Raw genomic sequence first — 22204 nt, 5'->3', positions numbered from 1 at the left:
ATAGTTTTTTTTTTTTTTAAGAAAAGGAGGCAGTAATGCATTCTAGATTGGAGAGGAAATAGATTAGTTGACTTGGCAGGGATACATGAATGAAAGAATACATTTTCCCTTAATGAAACCAATGGTTAATATTACATTTTAAAATAAAACAAAAAAATAAGCAGAACTTGAAAAACTATCAACAAATATATTTATTATGGTGGCTTTTACCCCCCACTAGATATACCTTGTTAAAGAATTAATATCCTTGGATTCCTCATGGGTCATAAAGCTGATAAGGAAGCATTTTCCCCCCAATGTGAGAGGGAAAAAAGACACAACTGCAAAAACATGTTACAATTTTCTGTGCTCTATTTTCTGTTCTTTATTAATTCAGCCTTTTCTCCTACAAATATGGGTTTGTTTGTTGTAAGTAAGGTTTGTAGTGTAGATACATTTCGCAGTTTATATGACTCCGGGGACAGCCCAGACAGGAGCCCTGATGAAGGAGAAACCCGTCATATATCCTTAGAGATTAGAGTGCTGCTCCACTGGAGCAGAACCACTGGTCCTTCACAGTTTTGTGAAGCACAAAAATACTCTCCATCCCAGCAGTTTCTTCCACTTTTTTCCTCTCCCCATTTCCACATAATTGTTACTATCCACTCTAGGGTTTCTTGCAGTCAAGAGTACAGGATAAGTACAAGGGAACCAATTTTAAAACAGTTCAGTTCTGATAAACCACAGGACAGAAAATATCAGGGCCTAATTCTGAATATCTTTTTCAAGAAAACAACAAAGAGCTGTTGAACTTTAGATTTCCACTGTCCTTTGATAGTTTTTGTCTCTTCCTTCTCTGATCCCCAACTCCCATTTTTGTGGTACACCATTTATTTTGAAGGGATACTGTGCCTTGACTTAGTAGACATCTCTTTTGCTTCTTACTTAAAACAATAGCCTGAAAATTATTTTACAAAGAAAAAATGTTGCTTCTCCAGATGCCATCATTATAATGTTATATCTTTTAGCCTGTTAATAATTATGTACAAAAAATTCTTAGGTCTCTTTTACAAATGCACAGAAGCGTATAGGATAATCCCTTGAAAGTATCCCTTCTTTAGATTTCTTTGTACTCATGGCTCATGAATGTCTTGGTTATTAACTATGTTTGTATGGAGAGTATAGGAACTATCTGGAATGTTGTTTAGATGTAACAGTAATTGGTAACATTTTCCACTTGTGGTTCTAATGGCTAGAGCACCTGTCCTGGGAATCTGGTGGAGATAGCAGCATCATAAGTCTAAAACAATCACATGAGACCTTTTTAGTGTACAGTGCTGACTAATACCGATTTCTGTTGTTTATCTTGGACTTTTCGTTTCTTCTGCTGCTGTTTGTCTTTATTTTCCCGTTGATCTCGGGATTCTGAACTGGGATCCTGGCCTTTGTTCTCAGGTCTTGTTTCCTTATTTTCTTCTTTATTTAGCTTTTTTCTTTTTCTCTCTCTTCCTTTCTTTCCTAAAAACAAAAGATATACAAGTCCATTTAAAAAATAAAAAAGCAAACCCACATACACATTTATATTTACTTAATAGTTCAGCTATGTTAAGTTTTACAAAATCCAATTAACTCAGTGGGTTATGTGCAATGAATCTTCTGTATCAGATGTTTCCCTAGTTGTAAAGATATTCACTATTTCACCAAAAAAAAAAAATAGCTGGTTAATCTAAGGCAAGTCAAAAGGCATTTACTGAAGACTTTGTTGTTCCGTTGTTTCAATCATGTCTGATTCAACATGACCTTGCTTGGGTTTTTCTTGGCAAAAATATTGGAGTGGTTTCCTTTTCTAGCTCATTTTATAGATGGGGAAACTGAGGCAAAAAGGGTGACTTACCCAGAGTCACACAGCTAGTATGTGTCTGAGGGCAGAATGAAACAAAGAAAGCTGAGTCTTTCCGACTCCATCCCTAGCACTCTGTCCACTATGCTACCTAACTGCTTATTTTGTGGCCACTAGGCACTGTGCTAAACTCTTTTTTTAAACCCTTACCTTCCATCTTAGAATCAATACTGGGCATTTGTTCCAAGGCAGAAAAGTGGTAAGAGCGAGGCAATGGAAATCACACAGCTGGTAAGTGTCTGAGGTCAGATTTGAACCCAGGACCTCAAGTCTCTGGGTCTGGCTCTCAATCCACTGAGCCACCCAGCTGCCCCCACTGTGGTAAACCCTTGAAAGATTCAATATTCTTGACCCTCAAGGCGTTCACATTCCAATGGGGTAGAGAACATATAAATTGCTTTGGACATATAATATCTTTCTTATATCTCATTATTCAATCCTCGTCATTGTCTGTCTCTCTATTTTTATATGTAAAGAAGGATCAATAGTTAACCAAGTTCTTCTTCCTGAAAGCATTTCTCCCTTCATGGTTTAGGTTAGTTTTTCTTAAAAAGAGGCAAAACTGTCCCCAGGACTTGATTAGTCTTTTTGTCTACTTTGGCTTGTCTTTCTTATTGTATCTGGTTGTATTGATGTGGCTTCCTATTCACCTAAGTACCTAAAAGGCCCATTCACATTAATGGTTTGCTCTTAGCAACAGGTAAATTGGAAATAATCTTGGAGGGGAAGCACTAGCATGGAGAGGGCTTGAGAAGGTCTTTTGTGGAAAGTAGAGTGTGAGCTGAGACATGAAGGAAGTTAGGAAGCTGAAAGGTAGAGATGATGCTGACACTGAATATTGGCAGTTTTTCCTGATCTTTTGAACCTGATGTTATAGGACTTCATTCAAGTGTATCTAGTTTATGGAAAATGTCACATTTTAATATAACCGTTTAAAAAAATACTTCTTAAAAAAACACAAATCTAAAGAATATATGGATATTTGCTTGCCAATTCTGAGGGAAAACTGTTATCCTATTTCTTAAAATTACATCTGTAATACCATTAGCAATTTACATTTTCTAACTTATTCATTATGTGCATATGTAACATGCTTCTGGATAAGAATTTATTCATATGCTGAAAGCCTGAAAGTAGAAATAACAGTGAATATAAGTATGTTTTTATTATATAAACTTGTGTTGATATTATTTTCTCTTATCATTTTAACTTAAGTTAACATTTCTCCATTTATGATCTTTTAAATAATCCCTAATTCTCTTCTTGCAATACTAGTCAAAAATGTATCCCATAAGACTCATCTTTCTGTTATCAATCAGCAAATCTTGACTGAGTTCATTCTATATGCAAAGCAATGAGGGATAGGGTGTTTTGGGTAGAGAAGAATAAAGAGATAAAAGATATGATCCTTGCCCTGAATAAAGAAGACAGGTACACATGAAAAGATAGTTAACAGTACTAGGTAGCTTGATGATGGAACACTTTTGTTAAAGGTATCCAGAAGAAGCAAAGCTTACTCTAGACTGGAGTGTACAGGGATAGATGACTTGAATTGATGGAGAATTTTGTACTTGAACCAGGCTTTTAAAAATGGGCAAGTGTACAAGAAATCATAAGCAGGATGATTTCAGAAAAAGCTAGAAAGATCCACATGACCTGACACAAAGCAAAATAAGTAGAACTCAGAGAGCATTATACACAGTAACAGCTATATTGTATGATGATTAACTGTGAACAATTTAGTTACTCTCAACAATACAGTGATCTGGGATAATTCTGAAGGACTTATGTCAAAGAATGCTATCCACCTACAGAGAAAGAACTCTTGGAGTCAGATGCAGATGAAAACATACTATCTTCTACATTAGATTATTTGTAGTTTTATTTCGGAGTTTTGGCTTTATGTCAGTATTCTCTTATAACAATGACCAATATGGAAATATATTTTGCATGGTAATACATGTATAATCCTAATACTATCACTTACCTCATCTCCAAGAGGTGGGGAGAGAAGGGAAGAAGGGAGACAATTTGGATCTTATAATTTTGGGAAATGTATGTGGAAAATTGTTATTGCATATAATTGGGAAAATAAAATCTTTGAATAAAAATGTTATGGGGAATAATTAATAAAATCAATAAAAATATAAAAAATAAAAAAAGAATAGTCAAGGGGCAAGTAAGTGGCTCAGTGGATAGAGATTCAGGCCAGGAGATGCAAGGCCTTTGGTTCAAATCTGGCTTCAGACATTTCTTAGCAATGTGACCTGGGCAAGTCACATCCTCAATTATCTAGCTTTTACTGTTCTTTTGTTTAGAACTGATACTTAGTATTGATTCTAAGACTTAAGGTAAGGTATATATATATAAAAGAATGGACAAGAGTCAGATAAATGTAAAGGAAAGAAATTCCTGTCAGAAGGAACTTTATAAGCAAAGATATAGAGATGTGTATACCCTGGGAAGATGTATTTTGACAAGTGGATCCATGAAAGTGAGTAGAACAAGTTGGAGAGCTAGGTCAAGGCCTTGATTTCTGTATCTAGGATTTTAGATTATATACAGTTTGATGCATTTAATTTATATGAATAGTAACAAAGTTTTAGTTCTGACTACCACTTAATAGTTGACTGACTTTAGGCAAGTCACTTAATCCCTCTGATCCCATTCCCTTTTCTATAAAATGCAGACCATAGTGACTGTCCTTAACTCATAAGTATTTTTCAAATCTGAAGGTGGCATGTAATTGAGAATTATTACTATCATTATGCAGTATGGTAGGACCAATATTTACTAATGTCTCTGCCATATAGGCTAGAGTAGTTTCCCCCTAAATCTTAATGAATCCATACTTTATATTTCATTAGACCAGGCATCTAAGGTTTTCAGTCCATGAGGAATGGGAGATTCAGCTGTGCTGACCTGGTACCAGTGAGGCAAATGTGGAGGGCAAGGAGTTTTGCCCACTTAATTCAGTGCTATATCTTTGATGAATATTCTTTCCATGTTATTGTTGAGTAAACTTCCTTTGATCAAATATTACATGGCCTATGAACGTCCCATTTTGTTCTAAACTCTAATGAACCTATGGAACGACCAAAGTCAGGCTGGACCAGAACATGTAGCTAATGGAGTCTATTTAATTCTTTTCAATGTGATTAAAATTATAGCCAAATATTTCTGTGGTCTATGAAGCACTTAATATAACTGACTTTCCCCACTTAGTTGGATTTATTGTTATGTAGATAGTTTTTGAGAACATCAAAATAAAAATGTAGCATTGATATAGCTTATGAGTCTTTTGATTTAATATTTATTTCAGACTAAACACTAGCTAAGTATATATTCTGGGTTCTGAAAGTAAAATAGCATGGCATAAGAGGTAGGGGAGAATTGGTAAGGAAAGCTATATACTATCAGATTTGGTTAATGTTTTAGTTAATTTTAGTGAACTTTTTTCTTCTTTGTTATAGGGGATGGCTTTCTGGGTAGAGGAGGAAAGATAGAAAAGATACTTGGAAACAAAGGTGAAAAACCAAAAAATAAAATTAAAAAGCTTTAAAAAATTACAACATACAGATCTATCTAAATATTAATTTAGTTTTTTCTACATGAAGTCATTGTCTCAAATGTTTTGACAAGTATTGCTGTATAGCAGTAATACATTTTATTAAAATGAAATATTTGTATATGCTGAAAAATGTCAAATAGTCTTGCCTTAGTTGATGAGTGTGAGTCAGCAATGTTAATACTGTGTACACTGCCATCTTTAGAGATACATACCACTTTCTATGTGGATACAACTTCTCTTCCTGACTCCATGACTTATAATAATGAAGAGCTACTTTTCCATTGTGTTTTTAGTAATATACTCCATTTCAGAAGGATTTTCTTTTCTTTATTAAAACCTACTCCAGTAAGTTTGTCTTATCTCTCACTGAGTTTCGAGCTGCAGCAAACTAGTTAGGAGGTTTGGGAATATGGGGCTGGACCATAAATAAAACCAAGTCTACTGGTTTCACTATCTTACTGAATTGAAACATTTTGTTCACTGAATATCAACTCTACCATTCTTATAAAGGTATAAAGGATGTTAGTTTATTAATGTAAAATATATAAAATAATGTAAAAGTATCTTAGATGAATAACCAGTAGGAAATAAGCACATTGTCCATTGTTGTTGTTCAATAATTCGCAAAATATAGATGAAACACTTAAATTTTTCCTAAAGAAATATCTCTTTGATGACATGTAAAATCCCTCAATAAAAGAAAAATGTCTGAAGTGACCTTCTGACTCATATTTATGGCTAGTTCACACTTTAGTTTAAACTTTTACTTTAAAATGGTGCTGGTGAGGGGCATACAGGTGCAAGAGGGATGTGGATAAAGAAAATAGAAAAGAGAAGTAATACACATAATCATTGACATTTCCCTTTCAGAGAATGACATATCCTTAGGAATTGCAGTCCATAACTCCAGAATAGCTGGCTCAACTTGGGAGCTATAGTAATGTATATTATCAATAGTGAAGGAACAGCAAAAGAAAAAAATGGAAGTATTCTAGGATTAAATAGAGGCATACTAGGACTGATTCAAGGACTTTGGTCCAAACAGGGAACTATGGAAGTGAGAATCAGTGAGCAAAAGGGGCTCAAAGAATTATGAGAAGGCACAAATAAAGACTAGCTTTTTATTGCTACTGTGACTAATTGTTATATATGACTAAGAGACATTGGAAGACCACATTTTATTCAGAATTGGAAATAAATATCCTATAGAAGGTAATAGAGCAGTATATGGGGGGAAACAGGCTACTAAATATAACCAACAGAAAATTTGAAAGAAGAATAGGAGTTAGTTATACCATTAGTATGATAGAAAAAGAAGATGGATTAATCATATGTCAAGGGCGAGAGAGGATAGGTAGATAACCCAAGTGTTCAACTGGTATCCTCATCATACCTAGAGAAATCAAGAAAGGCCCTAGTAGATTGGGAGGACACCAGCAAGAACCATAAAAGATGGGCAGGCATGGATGAGTAGTGATCTGCATTTTGGAAGGCATATTCTAGTTGCTGAGAGCATTTACATGAGCCCTGCGGGTTGTGCTAGTTCAGAACAGAGGTTCAACTTTAGTGATACAGAATTCTTTCTCTATGCAAAAGGACTCAGTCAGGATAGTACTAATTGGCTGGAGGACTGAATAAGTCCATGGAGAAGACTAATGATCACTAGAGGGAAAAGTTTAATTGTTTATAGGCTATGGAATTATTCCTTTGAATTATCTGTTGTGTGAAATAAAAATCTTTCTTTTGAAATAATCTTGAAGTACTACAAAAATGTCAGCTATCTTGTTACAACTATAATCATATTTGTGATTTTGTTAGCCTGAGTGCTTGCATAGGATCTGAGGGCATTTTTTTTTTGGCAAAAACATAAACATGATCCAAATTCTGATTTTCCAGGAGGAAATCTGAGTGGAACATGGCCTAAAGACTGATCATTCAGAAAACTCTCATGATTAAACTAAGTTAATATGAGCAAATTACATAAATATAGGATTTTTCTAAAAATATGGTTAGTGTTATAGGCTGGAAATACTAAATGCAAATGCTCTTTTGCATAAATTCTATGTTTTAGTGCTTCAGGGATAGTGGAATTTGTAACATAAAGACCTATATTTGAATCCTAATTCAAATGAATGCCTATATGATCCTGGACAATTCATACAATCTTTCTGGTGGTTCTCTATAAAATAAGGTTGTATTTGATGACCAATTAGTTTATTTGAAGCTCTAAAACCCATGAGGACTTCACATTTAGAACTTTTAAAATATTAAAGTAGAATGTAAACTCCTCAAGGGCAATAAGCGGTTTGCATCTTTGTATCACTGGCTTCTAGCTTAGGGCCTGGCACATAGTAGGTATTTAAAAAATATTTTTCCAATTGAATTGAACCTGGGAACCAGATGTAATGAGATTAACACCCTTTGTCTTCCTAGAAATTTAGCATTACTTGGACTCTACAAACTTGTACCCAACTGTGGTAATAATCAAAATAAGGAAGTGTTCAATATGTAGTCTGTTTTAAGAGAGATGAAAAGGTTAAATTATTTAACATTTATATTCTGAAGAACTTATTAGAGGTGTTCAAATTTGATTCTAAAGAAAGAAAAAATGTCAGCAAAAATCTTATTCCTAAGTTCTGTAAAAACTATTGACCCCAAACGAAATGTTATTTTGATGGAAATCATCCAGAAGTTTAGTGTTTGACATTGTTCTCTTGATGATAGTCCAACATCTTACAGCTGTGAGCCCAACCATCATGTTTTGGACACATTAGAAATGTACTTTTTTCATTCTTTGCTCACAGATTGATTTATATTTTTCTTAGCCACTTGTGACAACATACTCAACATGTAATGGATTTCTGCTTATTAGCAAACTGATATGATTATTCTTTAAGACAGGCAGATACATTTTTGGAAGTTGCCTGAAACTCAGTATTATTGCTCTATTATCCAAGGAATAACTATTTAGTCTAAGAGGTGGTTGGGGGGAGGGAAGGGGCTGAATTTAAGTAACAGGAAACTAGCACATTGGATAGAGTTACTGTTGAGCAGACAGCTATTGCACAATATAGAAATAGGATTTTATTTTTCCTGATAGTCTGTGCATTAGTTGTGGGAAATATCAAATTCCCTTTTGCACTGATACATCCAAGAATGTAAAATCAAATAAAAGTGCTTAATAGTAGAAATATAGCTGTAGTAGATTAAACATCACATTTAATTTAGGTTAATTTAGCCAATATAAAACTGGTAGACTAAAAGGGGGGCATCTCTACTATTTATTGATGTAGTAAATTTTCATTGATAGGCAAGTGGTATTTCTAAACATTTTTGTAGTTTTGCAAATGAGGCATCTACTTTTTCTTAAAGCATTATTTGTATATATGTACCATTCCAGTAACTGTGGGTTGATGTTATTGTTGTTGTTGTTGTTTTGCCAGAGATAGGGGTGTGGGGTCCTCTGACAATTGAGATAATCTTCATCTTTGCCTTGGTTTTCCAGCAATAGGGTGGAGTTTGAGCAAAATCCCATAAAAGGGGAAACTCCCCTTAGCACTGAAATAATATTTAATCATGTGGTCAGTGAAAGGGATTTCTCTTTCAGCTTTAGTTTTTAAAACATTACTTGGGAGACCAACCTTTCTCCATTTGCTAAGATTAGATTCTAAAATTATTTATTATACTCTTACCATGTGACCATCCCTGAATGAGGCCCTAGAGATGCAAGGATAAAAAAATCCAAAACAGTTCTTAATCTGAAGGAGTTTATAATTCTACTGGCTTAGACTAGAATTGTAAACCAGCATAATAGGACATAGAAGCAGCAGAAAAAACAACAACAACAACAACAAAAACCCAACAAAAACTTGAAAATAAATAAAATATTTCAGACTATGAATCTATTTTCTAAGTACTTAAACACACATAGACTCTCCATTCTGTATCCTCAAATTAGACACCATTAAGACAACAAGAAGGCATAACCAGGTGATATAGGATTATTTCATCTCACAAGGTTGCATAGTTAATTTCAATAGTTTTATTTCTATGAGAAAGACATTCTTTACTAAAGAAAGTAAAATATGTTTACTGATTTACCAGCAACTGGAGACTTAACTTTCAAGAAATCACTTTAAAAACAGTGAGGGTTTTGAAGAGACCTATTTGGAATAATCGCCAAGCAATGATTTTGTGGGTTTTAAAATAATTGACAATGTGTATGATGCTCTGAATTATAGTTAACAATGTTTGTATCCTAATCCCTTGCTATGTATGAAAGTAGACAGAACAAAGACTTGCTCTTAGCTCAACTTTGTTATCTCCATCAGCCCTTGAAATCGTGCCTGATACCTAGTAGGCAATAAATGTTTTCCAATAAATGTATGAAATAAGAGCATAATGAGGGACTCACTCTACAAAATGTATACCCTTATTTTCTCCATCCCATCATGCTGAGATCTACATATGGTATAAAAATCTCAAATGAGGGAAAAGACTCATCAGAATAAAAAGTAGAACTTGATTAATTTCCTAGTTTATAATAGCAAGTGTTCATAAAATGTAAGTGTTTCACTTAGAACTCAATCCCAGACCAGTTGAATTAGAAAGAAACCTATTATTTTAGAAAAAAGAAGCTGTCCTTAAGGTTATCTAAGTCACTTATTGAGAATGACAGAATTATGAATATAAATTAATATTTTTTTCTTTATGTTTACAAGTATTTGTATTGAAACTGATGGAGCTTTGAGTATTTCTATGACCAGACTTTTGTTGATTACCACTAGGGGGAGCCTTGGAACTTTAGCCATTCTGGAGTAAATTGGGAAACATCTATTTTGCTCCAAAAGAAAAAAAAATCCCTAAACTCAAAATATATTCCACATGCCAGAAATCCCAGTGAGTAAACAGTATCAAATCTGTGACTCAAACCAATTAAAGCTGGCTTCGTTAAAAAGCCAAAATGTGCTGCTAAGTCTTTTCTCTTCACTGTTACCAGTAATATCACATCCCAGGCCTGTGGTCCCTTCCTGAAATGCCCAAACAGAGCAAAGTGGGAGGAGGGCTTAGCATAAGGACTTCAGTTGTATGTGTACATGCAGGAAAGTTTTCTTTCTTTCTCTCATCCTTCCTTCCTTCCTTCCTTCCTTCCTTCCTTCTTCTTTTTCTTTCTTTCTTTCTCTTTCTTTCTTTCTTTCTTTCTTTCTTTCTTTCTTTCTTTCTTTCTTTCTTTCTTTCTTTCTTTCTTTCTTTCTTTCTTTCTTTCTTTCTTTCTTTCTTTCTTTCTTTCTTTCTTTCTTTCTTTCTTTCTTTCTTTCTTTCTTTCTTTCTCTCTCTTTCTTTCTTTCTTTCTTTCTTTCTTTCTTTCTTTCTTTCTTTCTTTCTTTCTTTCTTTCTTTCTTTCTTTCTTTCTTTCTTTCTTTCTTTCTTTCTTTCTTTCTTTCTTTCTTTCTTTCTTTCTTTCTTTCTTTCTTTCTTTCTTTCTTTCTTTCTTTCTTTCTTTCTTTTCTCAGTAGAAAGAATTTATAACCAAGGGTTATAACTGTGGTTGTCTCTTTAGTGGTTATGATCTATTGTGCAGATACATATTTAAAGTCATGGACTAAAGAAACATAGGGCAGCTTGACCTAGTAGTTAGATCAGACAGCTGAGAGCCAACAATGCTAAATTCTCTTCTCAGCCATATTATTATGTTGTGGAATTTAATTCAACAAAGCTTTGTTAAGGCCTACTAGGTGCATAACTAGAAGAGTTAAAATGTCTAGCTAAGATGTGACCCTGTTGTCTTGGAGTTTATAATCTAGTAAGAAGATACGACAATTATAAAAGATTTATTGCAAAAAAAAAAAAGGCCAACATAAATCTACCAGAGAAGTACATAATGCAGTTATATGTGTTTTGGGGGTAGGATAAATAGACTGGAAGGAGGAAGATCAAGGAGGACTTCCTGAGAGCTTTGACATTTACTCCCAACTAACTTGATTTCAATAGTTCCCTTTTGATCTTTAGGATAAAATAAAACTACATATAAAGTTCTAATTGATATTTCAAGGCTGATTATACATGACTCCCTTTCAGATACTCTCTTCATTTTAGTAAAAATGGCCCATTAAATACACTATCCCCATACTAAGATATAGTGAATATAGTTTGTTTCCTATCTCCAAGCTTTTGTACAAGCTGTGTCTCATGCCTGGAAGGTGCTCCCTTTTTTACTTCTGATTCTTGAAACCCCTCTAGTTCCCTTCAATTTTCAGCTAGAGTTACTTCCCATGAGAAACCTTTCCTTAATCCACCAGACATTAGTGCTCTCTGCCTCCATCTATTACTTTTTCTATATTTTGTATTTATACTGCCTCCATCTATTACTTTTTCTATATTTTGTATTTATATATATATATATATACATATATATATATAGTTATGTCCAAGAAGAATTTAGCTCTCTATGTGCAATGACTTTCTTTTTATTTTTCTTTTGTCTTTTATCTCATAGCTAGTATAGTGGCTTGGCACATGATAGGTGTTTAATAAACTCGTGTCAAATGGAATTTAAATACCAAATACCTGCTCCACCATTTTATTTTAACTAAAGTTTTCCCAGCATGTGAAGTGTTAACATAATGAATTAGGATGGTTGCTTCCAATGGGGTGGGTTATTCTGAAACCCAGTATGTAAAATGCTAGTAATCATTGGCTACTCTTTTAGTTGGTACTCAATGTAGTCAGCATTCAACAAACACCTACTATGTGCAAGGTCCTGATGATTGAAAGGCAAAAATAAAAGTCTGTCCTCAAGAAGCTTATATTCTCCTACATATTAATTATTTAACCTCACAGGTAGTTCTAGTTGTACATAGAAAAGTAATTTCATTCATAGAATTATCAGTTCTTGTAAACAGCAAATAAATGGTTGCTAATGAAAGACAGAGAGAGTCAGAGACACAGAGATACAGATGGAGACAGAGACAGAAAGAATGAAAAGTATTTGAGGCATAGGGAGAGGCAACCTGGCTTAGAGAGCTAGCCTCTTTAGGAAAGATCAACTTTTTACTTCTCATGCATACTTGTTGTTTGACAGTGGGTAAGTCACTTAAAGTCTCTGTGCTCCAGAAAGCTCTCTAATCAAGGCTGTCATTTATTTTTTCCAAGTAAAAGTATTTATATTTTATTTCTTCAATTGCATGCAAAAACAACTTTTACTATTCATTAAAATTTTTTTGAGTTCCAAATTTTTAACTGAAGAGAAAGTAGTAGAGTACATCTTGACAAATTATTTTTTATTTATTATTAACAAATTTTATTTATTAACAAATTACTTTTATTCATTTTGTTAAACATTTACCAATTATGGTTTAATTTTCTTCAAGCTGTACTTGAAAGTGTCATTGGAATGTGACCCTTGGGCCATGCATGAGTTTGACACCTTGGTATAGATTATGGAGAAATTCAGAAAAATGAAGGATCATTGAGGGTGATGGTAGTCCTATTAGGTTTCCTGGAGGAGATCAATCTTGAAGGGAGATAGAGGATTTGGTCTGGCCAAAAGTGTATTGGAGGACCTCCCTTAAGCAAAAGCCCAGAGCTGAATGTGCATGCACAGTAAGAAAACCAGCCTATGTATGACTGTGCTCTTGTAACAATGACTAATATGGATAGTTCCAAATTGCCCTCCAGAATGGTTGGATCAATTCAGAACTTCACCAGCAATGCATTAATGTCCCAACTTTGCCACATCCCCTCCAGCATTCATTACTTTCCTTAGGTCTGACTTCTTGACTCCAGACCAGGCACTCTATCCAGTGCACCATTTATCTGCACCACATTATAGGTTACTATATGATGTTAATATACATTAAAATTATTATTTTGTTTAGGATTTTGCTTGAATTTTATAATTTTTTAATATAAGTTCCTTGGAAGTAACCTCTTTAGCAGTTATCAAGACCTACCATCTTATTGTTTAGATGAGAAATCTGAGCTCTAGATAAGTCTTCAGTATATTAGAGTGGAAAATATTAGATTCTGAACCAAGGACCTAGATTTGAATCTCTACTCTGTTTCTTTAATACCTGTGAGACCTTAGGAGAGATATTTAGTTTTTCTTTGCCTAACTTTCCTTTTCGAAAAATAATAGAGTTGGACTAGATGGATTTCCAGCTCTAAATTTACTTCTATTTCTAATTCACCCAGGTCTCAGGATAGTAAGTAACAAAATCAAGACTGGAAACCAGGTCTTTTGACTCCAGATGCAGCCTTCCCCCAATCCCCCCTACAATATGCTGATTCATTTAGAATTAGAATATTTTCCTTTTTCCGACTATCTGGGCTGTGTGCCCAAGCATTGTCCCAAGTTTGTTCTGCCACTGAAGATATTTCCCTATACAAGGTTCAACCATCTCTATTCACATCATATTCCAGGATGATTGATTGATTTATGGCTAATTATACACTTGAGCCATATCTTTGGACTTGTGCTTTAAAGGGGAGAATATACTCACAGAGAGGGAAGAACAAGAGCTGAGAAATGCAGCTGCTTTAGGATCCAGATGTACAGCCTCCAGGGAACTAGTCTGAGTCACTGGGTATACCCTGTTTCTAACTGTGATTCAGAATTGCAGTTTTCTTCTAGTCTTTTTGTCTGTACTCTTTTAAGGGTCAAGACCAAGAGTGAGGTTTAGGTGTTATGACTCAAATTCAATTGAATTGAATCCGACTGTATGCAAAGCACCATAGAGTAAGACATCAGGGATCCAAAGACAAAAAGGAAATAGATTCTTCCCTCAAGGGCATCATATTTTACTGGAGAGATACAAAATATAGACAGGTAAATATAATTTCTATATTAACAAGAGATTGGCCAGTGACCCCAATTCTTATGAACAATGCATAAAATTGCCTGAATTTTGGAAAATGCATGTGCATTATTTTTAATCAAGGCTGTTATTTATTTTTTCCAAGTAAAAGTATTTATATTTTATTTCTTCAATTGCATGCAAAAACAACTTTTACTATTCATTTAAAATTTTTTTGAGTTCCAAATTCTCTTCTCTTCTCTTCTCTTCTCTTCTCTTCTCTTCTCTTCTCTTCTCTTCTCTTCTCTTCTCTTCTCTTCTCTTCTCTTCTCTTCTCTTCTCTTCTCTTCTCTCTCTCTCTCTCTCTCTCTCTCTCTCTCTCTCTCTCTCTCTCTGCTACACACTTTTAAAGAAGGAAAGCATTTTGGTACAAATTATACATGTTGATTCAGTTGCAGATATATCTTATCTGGTGCTGGTCTGCTAACAAAGTATGAAGAGATGTCTCCTTGACTGTCTGGGGGCTAGAACAAGGTAATGGGGCATTCAAAGACACTAGTTGACAAGAACTTCCTTGTTTCCTCCTGATGGTGTTATTTTCTTCCTCGTAACCTTCCAATTAAAGAAGAGATAATGATTTAAGGGCTTCACTATCCCAGGTCAACATAGAACCTCTAAATAAAGGTCTTCATTCTTTGCCTCATTATTTGTTCTTTGGTTTGGGGTGAAGGAATTTGGAGATGGAGGTTTGGGAGTAGAATCTCCAGGAGAGGTTTGCAGTCAGAAAAATCCTCAACAGCCATGGCACATTTGGAAATAAACTCGATGGACCAATACTATGTGGAAACTGTATTGTCCGAGACTTCTTAGATAATGAAATTGTATACAGGAGTGTTCCTCAGATGTATTTGGGGGGAAATATTTATACATTGGAGCCTGCTCTGTCTTTGAAGTAAATATTATTTGTAAAAAGCTGAACAGTATTAATTGTCTAATTAAAATTAGAGTGCTAGGAATTGATGGCTAATAGTGGGAAGGTCACATTGGAATGGGGAATTAAGACTATAGCATTGAAGAAAAGATACCCTAACACCTTAGAGGTAACTCTCTTCAAATAATGAAGAGGTAGTGAAGCCAACCTTACTTGGTGAGCCTCTCCAGAGTAACTGCTACTTATACAAATATAACAAATTAATTTTGAGAGAGAGACAAGGAGAGTGAGAAAGTGAGAGAAAGTAAGAGAGAGTGAGAGACAGAGATAGAAACAGAGACAGAAAAATACTAATAACTGAGGAAAATCAGAAATGGCTTCATATAAGGGGATGGTATCTGTGATTTTTCTTTGAAGAAACCTAGAGATTTCATGAGAACATGAAGAAGTATATTCCAGATACTTAGATTATAGATTTAGAACTGGAGAGGACCTTAAGAGTCATCAAATCCAACCTTCTCATTTTAAAGATGAGAAAACTGAGGCCTAGAGAAATAAAGTTAATTGTTTATAGTCACATAGGTTGTTAAGTGGCAGTCAGGATTCAAACACACTTCCTCTCACTATAAATACAGTATTATTTCCCATTGTGTTATGCTGTCTGTTCCACAGCTTTGTGAAGGATCCATTGGGAAAAGACTAGCCAGGACTCAATCTTCAAATGTTAATGGTGATATTTCCACCTCATGTGGAAAGGTTATTTGAATGCCTGGACAAAGTCCTCATGAGTATATGACCATGAGGACAAATTTTTGTGCATGGCCTCTAGGTCTACAAAACTCCTTAATATGTTTATGATCCTCCGGGATCTAACTACACTTTATTAAATTTATTAAAACTTAATTAAATATTTTCCCAAGATAAATATTAGATTTTGTGATGAAAATATCTTTAGTCTTGTTAGTTAATATCTTCAGCAAGACATTAATATGTTCTGAGTGAGTCACTGAGATTTTGAGTAATTATCTCCAGTGTAAAACTATATCAATTTATTTTGAATTTCCATTTGAAGTCAGGGGTTGATCACAATATGTTCTCCATTAATTTCACAAGGATCATGTTCACATTTATGTTAATAAGACTTTTTACCATAAGATAATTAAATTTAGCAGCAAGTTCTTAACTGGCCTTGCAATGAGGACTTGTATTCTACAAAGAAATTAAATTCTTTAGTTTCTGAATATAATATTTTATTTTAGAAACTGAAGCTTAAATACTTTGGCCACATAATGAGAAGATAAGACTCATTGGCAAAGATCCTGATGTTGGGAAAGATCGAAGGCAAAAGGAGAAGAAAATGGCATAGGATGAGATGGCTAGATAGTGACATGGAAACAATAATATGAACTTGGACAGAATTTGAGAGAAGTGGAGGACAGAAGAAGCCTGATGTTCATGGTCCATGGGAGTCATAAAAAGTCAGCTGTAACTGAAGGATTGAACACCACCACCATCACTCCCTGGAACTACTCTAGGCTCTAGTAGTCCAGCTTTGGCCTTATCTTGAGATATCAAGGTTACACAGCACTTCCAGGCCATTTTCATATCATACTGTGTCTTCCTCCCACTACCCTCCAATTCTGCTTCATATGTATTGTTTTCTCTTAAAATGTAAGCCTCTTGAGGACAGTAAATATCTATCTTGCTTGTATTTTTGTCTCCAGTGCTTAATATAGTACCTGGCACTTAATAAATGTGACTGACTTAATAAGTGTTTGGTCTATCTGACCTATAACTCAATCTGTATTTCTGTCTGTCTGTCTGTCTGTCTGTCTGTCTGTCTATCTATCTATCTATCTATCTATCTATCTATCTATCTATCTACCTATCATTTTAAGGCCCCAAACTAATCTGTCATAATTAACTGCATATGTTTTAAAAATGATATAGCTTATCTAAACATTTTAAAATATATAGATTGGCCTTGAAATGGTACTCAAAATTCTAAGTACAATGACAATCTAATCAAAAACAATCACCCCTGTATTTCATTTTCTTCATCTATAAAAATGAAAGGTGTTGGACTGGGTCACCTTTAAGTACTCTAATAGATCATAAATCTGTGACTCCATGATTCTAAGACTGTTTTCCATTAATTTGCTTTCCCTGTTTATCATGTATCAAGGTAGGATAACATAGATTTTTTCTCTAAATACAAGGATTCCCAGAAATATCCTGAAGTTCATTTATTTATATCTAATTCATTGACCTTTTTCATAACTCAAGTTTAAATGCCATCCATAATTAATTATAAGCCAAATCTTTTTTGATTTATTCTTACTTATACATTACCATTGCCAGGGAAAGAGAGTCTAACAATGTTCCACCTGACAACTATCATTAGAAAGCATCCAGCTTAGTAGACCTAGAGGTACCTTTGTCATTCTTCCTTCTCCATAGATATGCATTCTTCCAGTCTCTTGTGATTGAAGTACACTATCCGGCACCTGTTTGTTTATGCTCAACATCCCTCAAAAGTTTGCTCTGCTGAGAGTCTGTAAGTCTCAGATATTATTTTCATCTTTGATGAAATGGGGCCTTCCAATTAAAAGGGAAATCCTTCATTTTGAAAGGTTGAACAGGATGCTACTTGAAAATTCTTCTAGCTGGATAAATTGGCTGAAAAAAAAAGGCTAAAGGAAGACAATTTTCTGGGCATTTTTTTTTCATTTGATTGTTATACTGCTACATTTCCACTTACTCCAAGTCCTTGTCTCTTAAGATTGTTCTTTCTACTTGGGAAAAGGAATAGTGTTAGCCCTCCTTTTCTTTGTATTTCTGTCCCTCAGATGTCTTAACTGCCATATTTGCAGAGAATCCTTCTGTAAGAAATGGCGATGTTTTTCTATGCTTTTTTTTTTGCCTTTTTTAATGAATCATTTGACTTGGCTTTCTTTTCTCAATCCTGCAGTCCACTGTTTCTTTTCTTTGAAGTAAATATATATTCTATGGGAAAAATAATTGAATCCTAAATTAATTTATGAGAGGGAAGGGAAGAGAAGACTAATAAACCCCAAATTCAGAGTGTTTAATGTCATCCTAGGATCCTTGATTTTGAACTAGAAGGAGACTTAAAGAACTAGCTTAAGGCTCTTATTTTGTATGTGGGGAAACTGAAGCTCAGATTTGATTTGTCAAAAGCCACAGGCGTATTAAGTGAGAGAATCTGGATTTGAACCCTGTTCCTCTGATTTAAGTACTAGCGCATGCCGTTGCATTGTTTTTCTGTTTGGCTGAAACTATTGTATCCCTTCTGAGTAATGCCTCTTAAAGACATTTCCTAATATTTATTTTTTTTAGTTACAGGTTGTGTTTCCTGCCTAAAAAGGAGAGCTACTATTTTTTTTGGTTGTCCGACTAGGATTTATTCCAAAGCCTGTTTTCACTTTGCTTTTGTGGAATTCCCTTGAATTGTTTTCTCTTGGCTGAGTTCTACTACAGGTTCTATTGTGTCATTGATTAGGCTTTAAAAAACAAGTGCTTTGAAAATCTAAGCAGAGTGAACCATAAAATCTCATTAATTGGAAATTTTATAAGAAAATCAACTAAGGAAAGTGTTTACTAGGTGACTGTGAACAAGGTTGCAAGTGGGTCATCTTTAATCTTCAGAAGATAACATTGCTTTTAAAGGAGTTCAACACAATAGCTCATAGAATTAGAATAATAGACCTGGTAAAGAACCAAGAGATCATATGGCTCACCTCCTTAATTTCTTTCTAGTCAAATGATTATTGTTCATTTATGTCTGTGTCTTCTTTTTTTTTTAATTTACACAAGATTAGCAGGACATCTGGTTAACAGTTTGTTGGCATTGTTTCTACTCAAAGAATCTCAGATTGGGAAGAGGGCTTCAAAAACCATTTTTCCAAACCATACCTCAACACAAATCTCCTTGATAATGTCTCTGGCAAGTGATCTCTTCCATAGAACTAGCCTTTAATTGAAGACTTATAGTGAGTAGAACTCACTATCTCTGAAAGCAACAAATTTTTTTAGATGGCATTAATTATTAGAGAAAATTTCCTTAGATCAAATTGAAATTTGCCTCTTCCAATGTCTTCTTATTGATCTTAGCTCTATACCCACTTCCTGCTTCTAATATTGTTCTACTTTTTCCCGATCCCCAAAATGGACTTGGGGTAGGAGGAAGCAATATCTCAAGTCCAATTACTTTTTCACATGAGAGTCCTATGGTGATTGAATATAGTTTTTATGTCTAGTCCCTTAAGTCTTGGTTTCTCCTTTGTAAATATTTTTATTTCCTTCATTCAGTTCTCAAAGAGCAAGATCACAAGACCCTTCAATATTCTGGTTACCCTCTTATAGATGCTCTTCACCTTATGAATGGCCTTCCTAAAATATGTGGCCCAGAACTGAACATAGTATTCCAGGTGTGGTTTAACCAGAGCAGAATATAGTGGGACAAGCACTTCATTATAATTTAATTCAGATTGTCTATGAATACAAAACACTTTTCCTCATGAGTACACCAGACCAGCATGATTTCACTGGGCTTTTCCTTTTAGCATGTGTGTATGTATGAATGAGGATTGGCAGTTTGGGGTGGTGGAGGGGTAAGGGATGGTGGGACATGTGCAACAAATGTGTGTGTACAAATGTATGCATATATAAACATATATGCATGTGTTATTTATAGCATTGTCCCCTACTACAGATGGAAAATCTCTTCTGCTTGATTTTAAAATATTAATTCAAAAATAGATCCTTCCTTCTGATTCAGTTTTGAATGATATAGAAGGGAGTTTAAGTCCTGCCCACAGCTTTCTGCCAAATGAGTCCCAGCCAACATTGTCCTTTCTGTTATTCTTCAAATGGAGACTAGCTGTACAGAGGCCAATTTGCCTGCCTGTCAGAGATGGTCCCAGAAATAACTGAGTATATAAAAATTTATTATCTTCCCAACCCCATTTCTGGGTACTTCCCAACTTCATTTAGTGTCATTATCTCTATCCTCAATCACCCCTTCCTATCAATGTTCAATGTCCTCTCAAAATCTGAGCTAAAATGAACACCCTAATTTGGGAAACTAGAATCTAGGACAATACTAAATAACTAGAGGCTCTAAAGATGCTCTGAGATTTGGGATCCAGGTCAAAGGAGCCCTTTATTGAAAAATTACTTTAAAAAACAACTAATTTTTGTGATGTCAAAAAACTGGAAAATGACGAGTTGTCCCTTGATTGGGGAATGACTGAATAAATTGCGGTATATGATGGTGATGGAGTACTATTGTGCTGAAAGGAATGATGAACTGGAGGATCTCCATATGAACTGGGAGAACCTCAATGAACTTATGCAGAGTGAAATGAGAAGAACCAGAAGAACATTGTACACAGAAAGTAAAACACTGCAGAACAATTCAACGCAATGGACTTTGCTATTAGTAGCAAGGCAACAAGCCAGGACACTCCTGAAGGACTTATGCAAAAGAATGCTATCTGCACTGAAAGAACTATGGGAGTAGAAATGCAGAAGCAAAAAAAAAAATGACATCACTTATCACACGTATATATGGGTATATGATTTGGGATTTAGGCTTTTAAAAAAATAGCTCTATAGCAAAAATGAATAATATGGAAATAGGTACCAAGAGATAACATTTGTACAACCCAGCGGAATTGCTTGATGGATATTGGGAGTGGGGAGGGAAAAGGGAAGAGTAAAGAAAATGAATCATGGAAATATGGGAAAATATTTTTAAATAAATAAATAAAATAAAGCTATAAAAAACAACTCATTTTCCTCTGGCACTTTGAAAATATGTACTTGTTTTTGTGTGTAAATGCATATGCTTCTGTGAACATTCTGGTTTAATTCACAGTGATAATGTCACTGCGAAAAGATAAATTTCTCCTTTAGGGTTTCAACTCAGTCATTGAACAGAGATTGAATCATTCTAATAACGATGAATTCTTGTCTCTAGATTTTCTAATAGCATCCTCTTTCTTCTTTTCCACCTCTCCAACTTGGTCACTGTGAAAGTGGAAAGAGATAATTGGGCACTGAAGATTATTTTGTATTTCTGTCCATTTCTTGGATTTCTGTGATTAGCAACAACAAAAACTTCTATCACCCATTGGCCAACTTTGTGGTAATGAACCTTGATATTCTTATCTGAGACAGTTTTTGAAGGGCAGATTCATGGTCTGTTACTAGATTCAAATAAAAGCCTTCCCATACTGGTAATCTATGGCAGAAATTCTATTTACATATCCTTGTGGACCCAGTGATTACCTCTATGGCATGAAGAGGCATCAGGCTAAGACTTTCATATCATCAGTAATAATTAGTGTCTGAGAAACAGTATAAAAGCAATATACAACCAGAAAAAGAAATGACTCATACAGTAAGAATGACAGACAATAGAAGGATAGCCCTGAAATGGTGTGGAGAAGAGAATGGAGAAGGGGAGAGAGGAGCAGGGAGGGGAGGAAGGGTAAAGGAAAGCTCAAATAAGATGATGTGGGTAAAGCATTTTGAAAACATTTAAATCCCAACATAAATGCCAACTAACAATATTATCATTGGTCAAAAAATATGTATAATTATCCAGTATGAGAAGAAATAAAGTGATTTCTGTGCAGGCAATATGGTATAGTGCCAAGGTGTTGGCTTTACTCAATCACTAGGAAAACAAATAAATATTCATTACTTAATTGATATCTGTAACTAAGGATCAAGTGCAATTATGCTAGGAATAGGAAGCATATTTAGAGTGATCTGAGAGAAAGCATGCTTTAATGGCATAATTAACAGAATAATAACCAGAAATAGATTGGGAGAGAGGAATGTTGGTGTACTGAGGAGAAGTCTCATCCTGAAGTCAAGAAGACCTAGGTTTGAATTTTGTCTCTGGTAATTATTAGTAGCTTTATGACCCTGGGAAAGTCCCTTAACCTTTCAATGTTCCCAGGCAGTGGACTAAGATTCTAAATTACAGAATGAGT

The 22204-nt window shown here is 34.6% G+C and overlaps 1 protein-coding gene across 2 annotated transcripts in view; it reads right to left on the bottom strand.

Moving 5' to 3' along the window:
• RSPO3 (R-spondin 3) overlaps positions 1 to 22204 on the bottom strand; it is a 115964-nt gene that overhangs the window by 2454 nt on the left and 91306 nt on the right. The window contains exon 5 of one of the 2 annotated variants that reach the window (XM_056818732.1): positions 1328 to 1497. In XM_056818732.1, the coding sequence (XP_056674710.1) occupies positions 1328 to 1497 (170 nt within the window). Of the gene's footprint in view, positions 1 to 167; positions 1498 to 22204 lie in introns of those variants that run through there. The other variant, XM_007484517.3, reaches the window with a different exon arrangement.

This window comes from Monodelphis domestica, chromosome 2 (assembly GCF_027887165.1).
Source record: "Monodelphis domestica isolate mMonDom1 chromosome 2, mMonDom1.pri, whole genome shotgun sequence".
NCBI classification, from domain to species: Eukaryota; Metazoa; Chordata; class Mammalia; order Didelphimorphia; family Didelphidae; genus Monodelphis; species Monodelphis domestica.
Note: the sequence above shows the minus strand (reverse complement) of the source record. Positions and strands in the feature narration are given on the sequence as shown.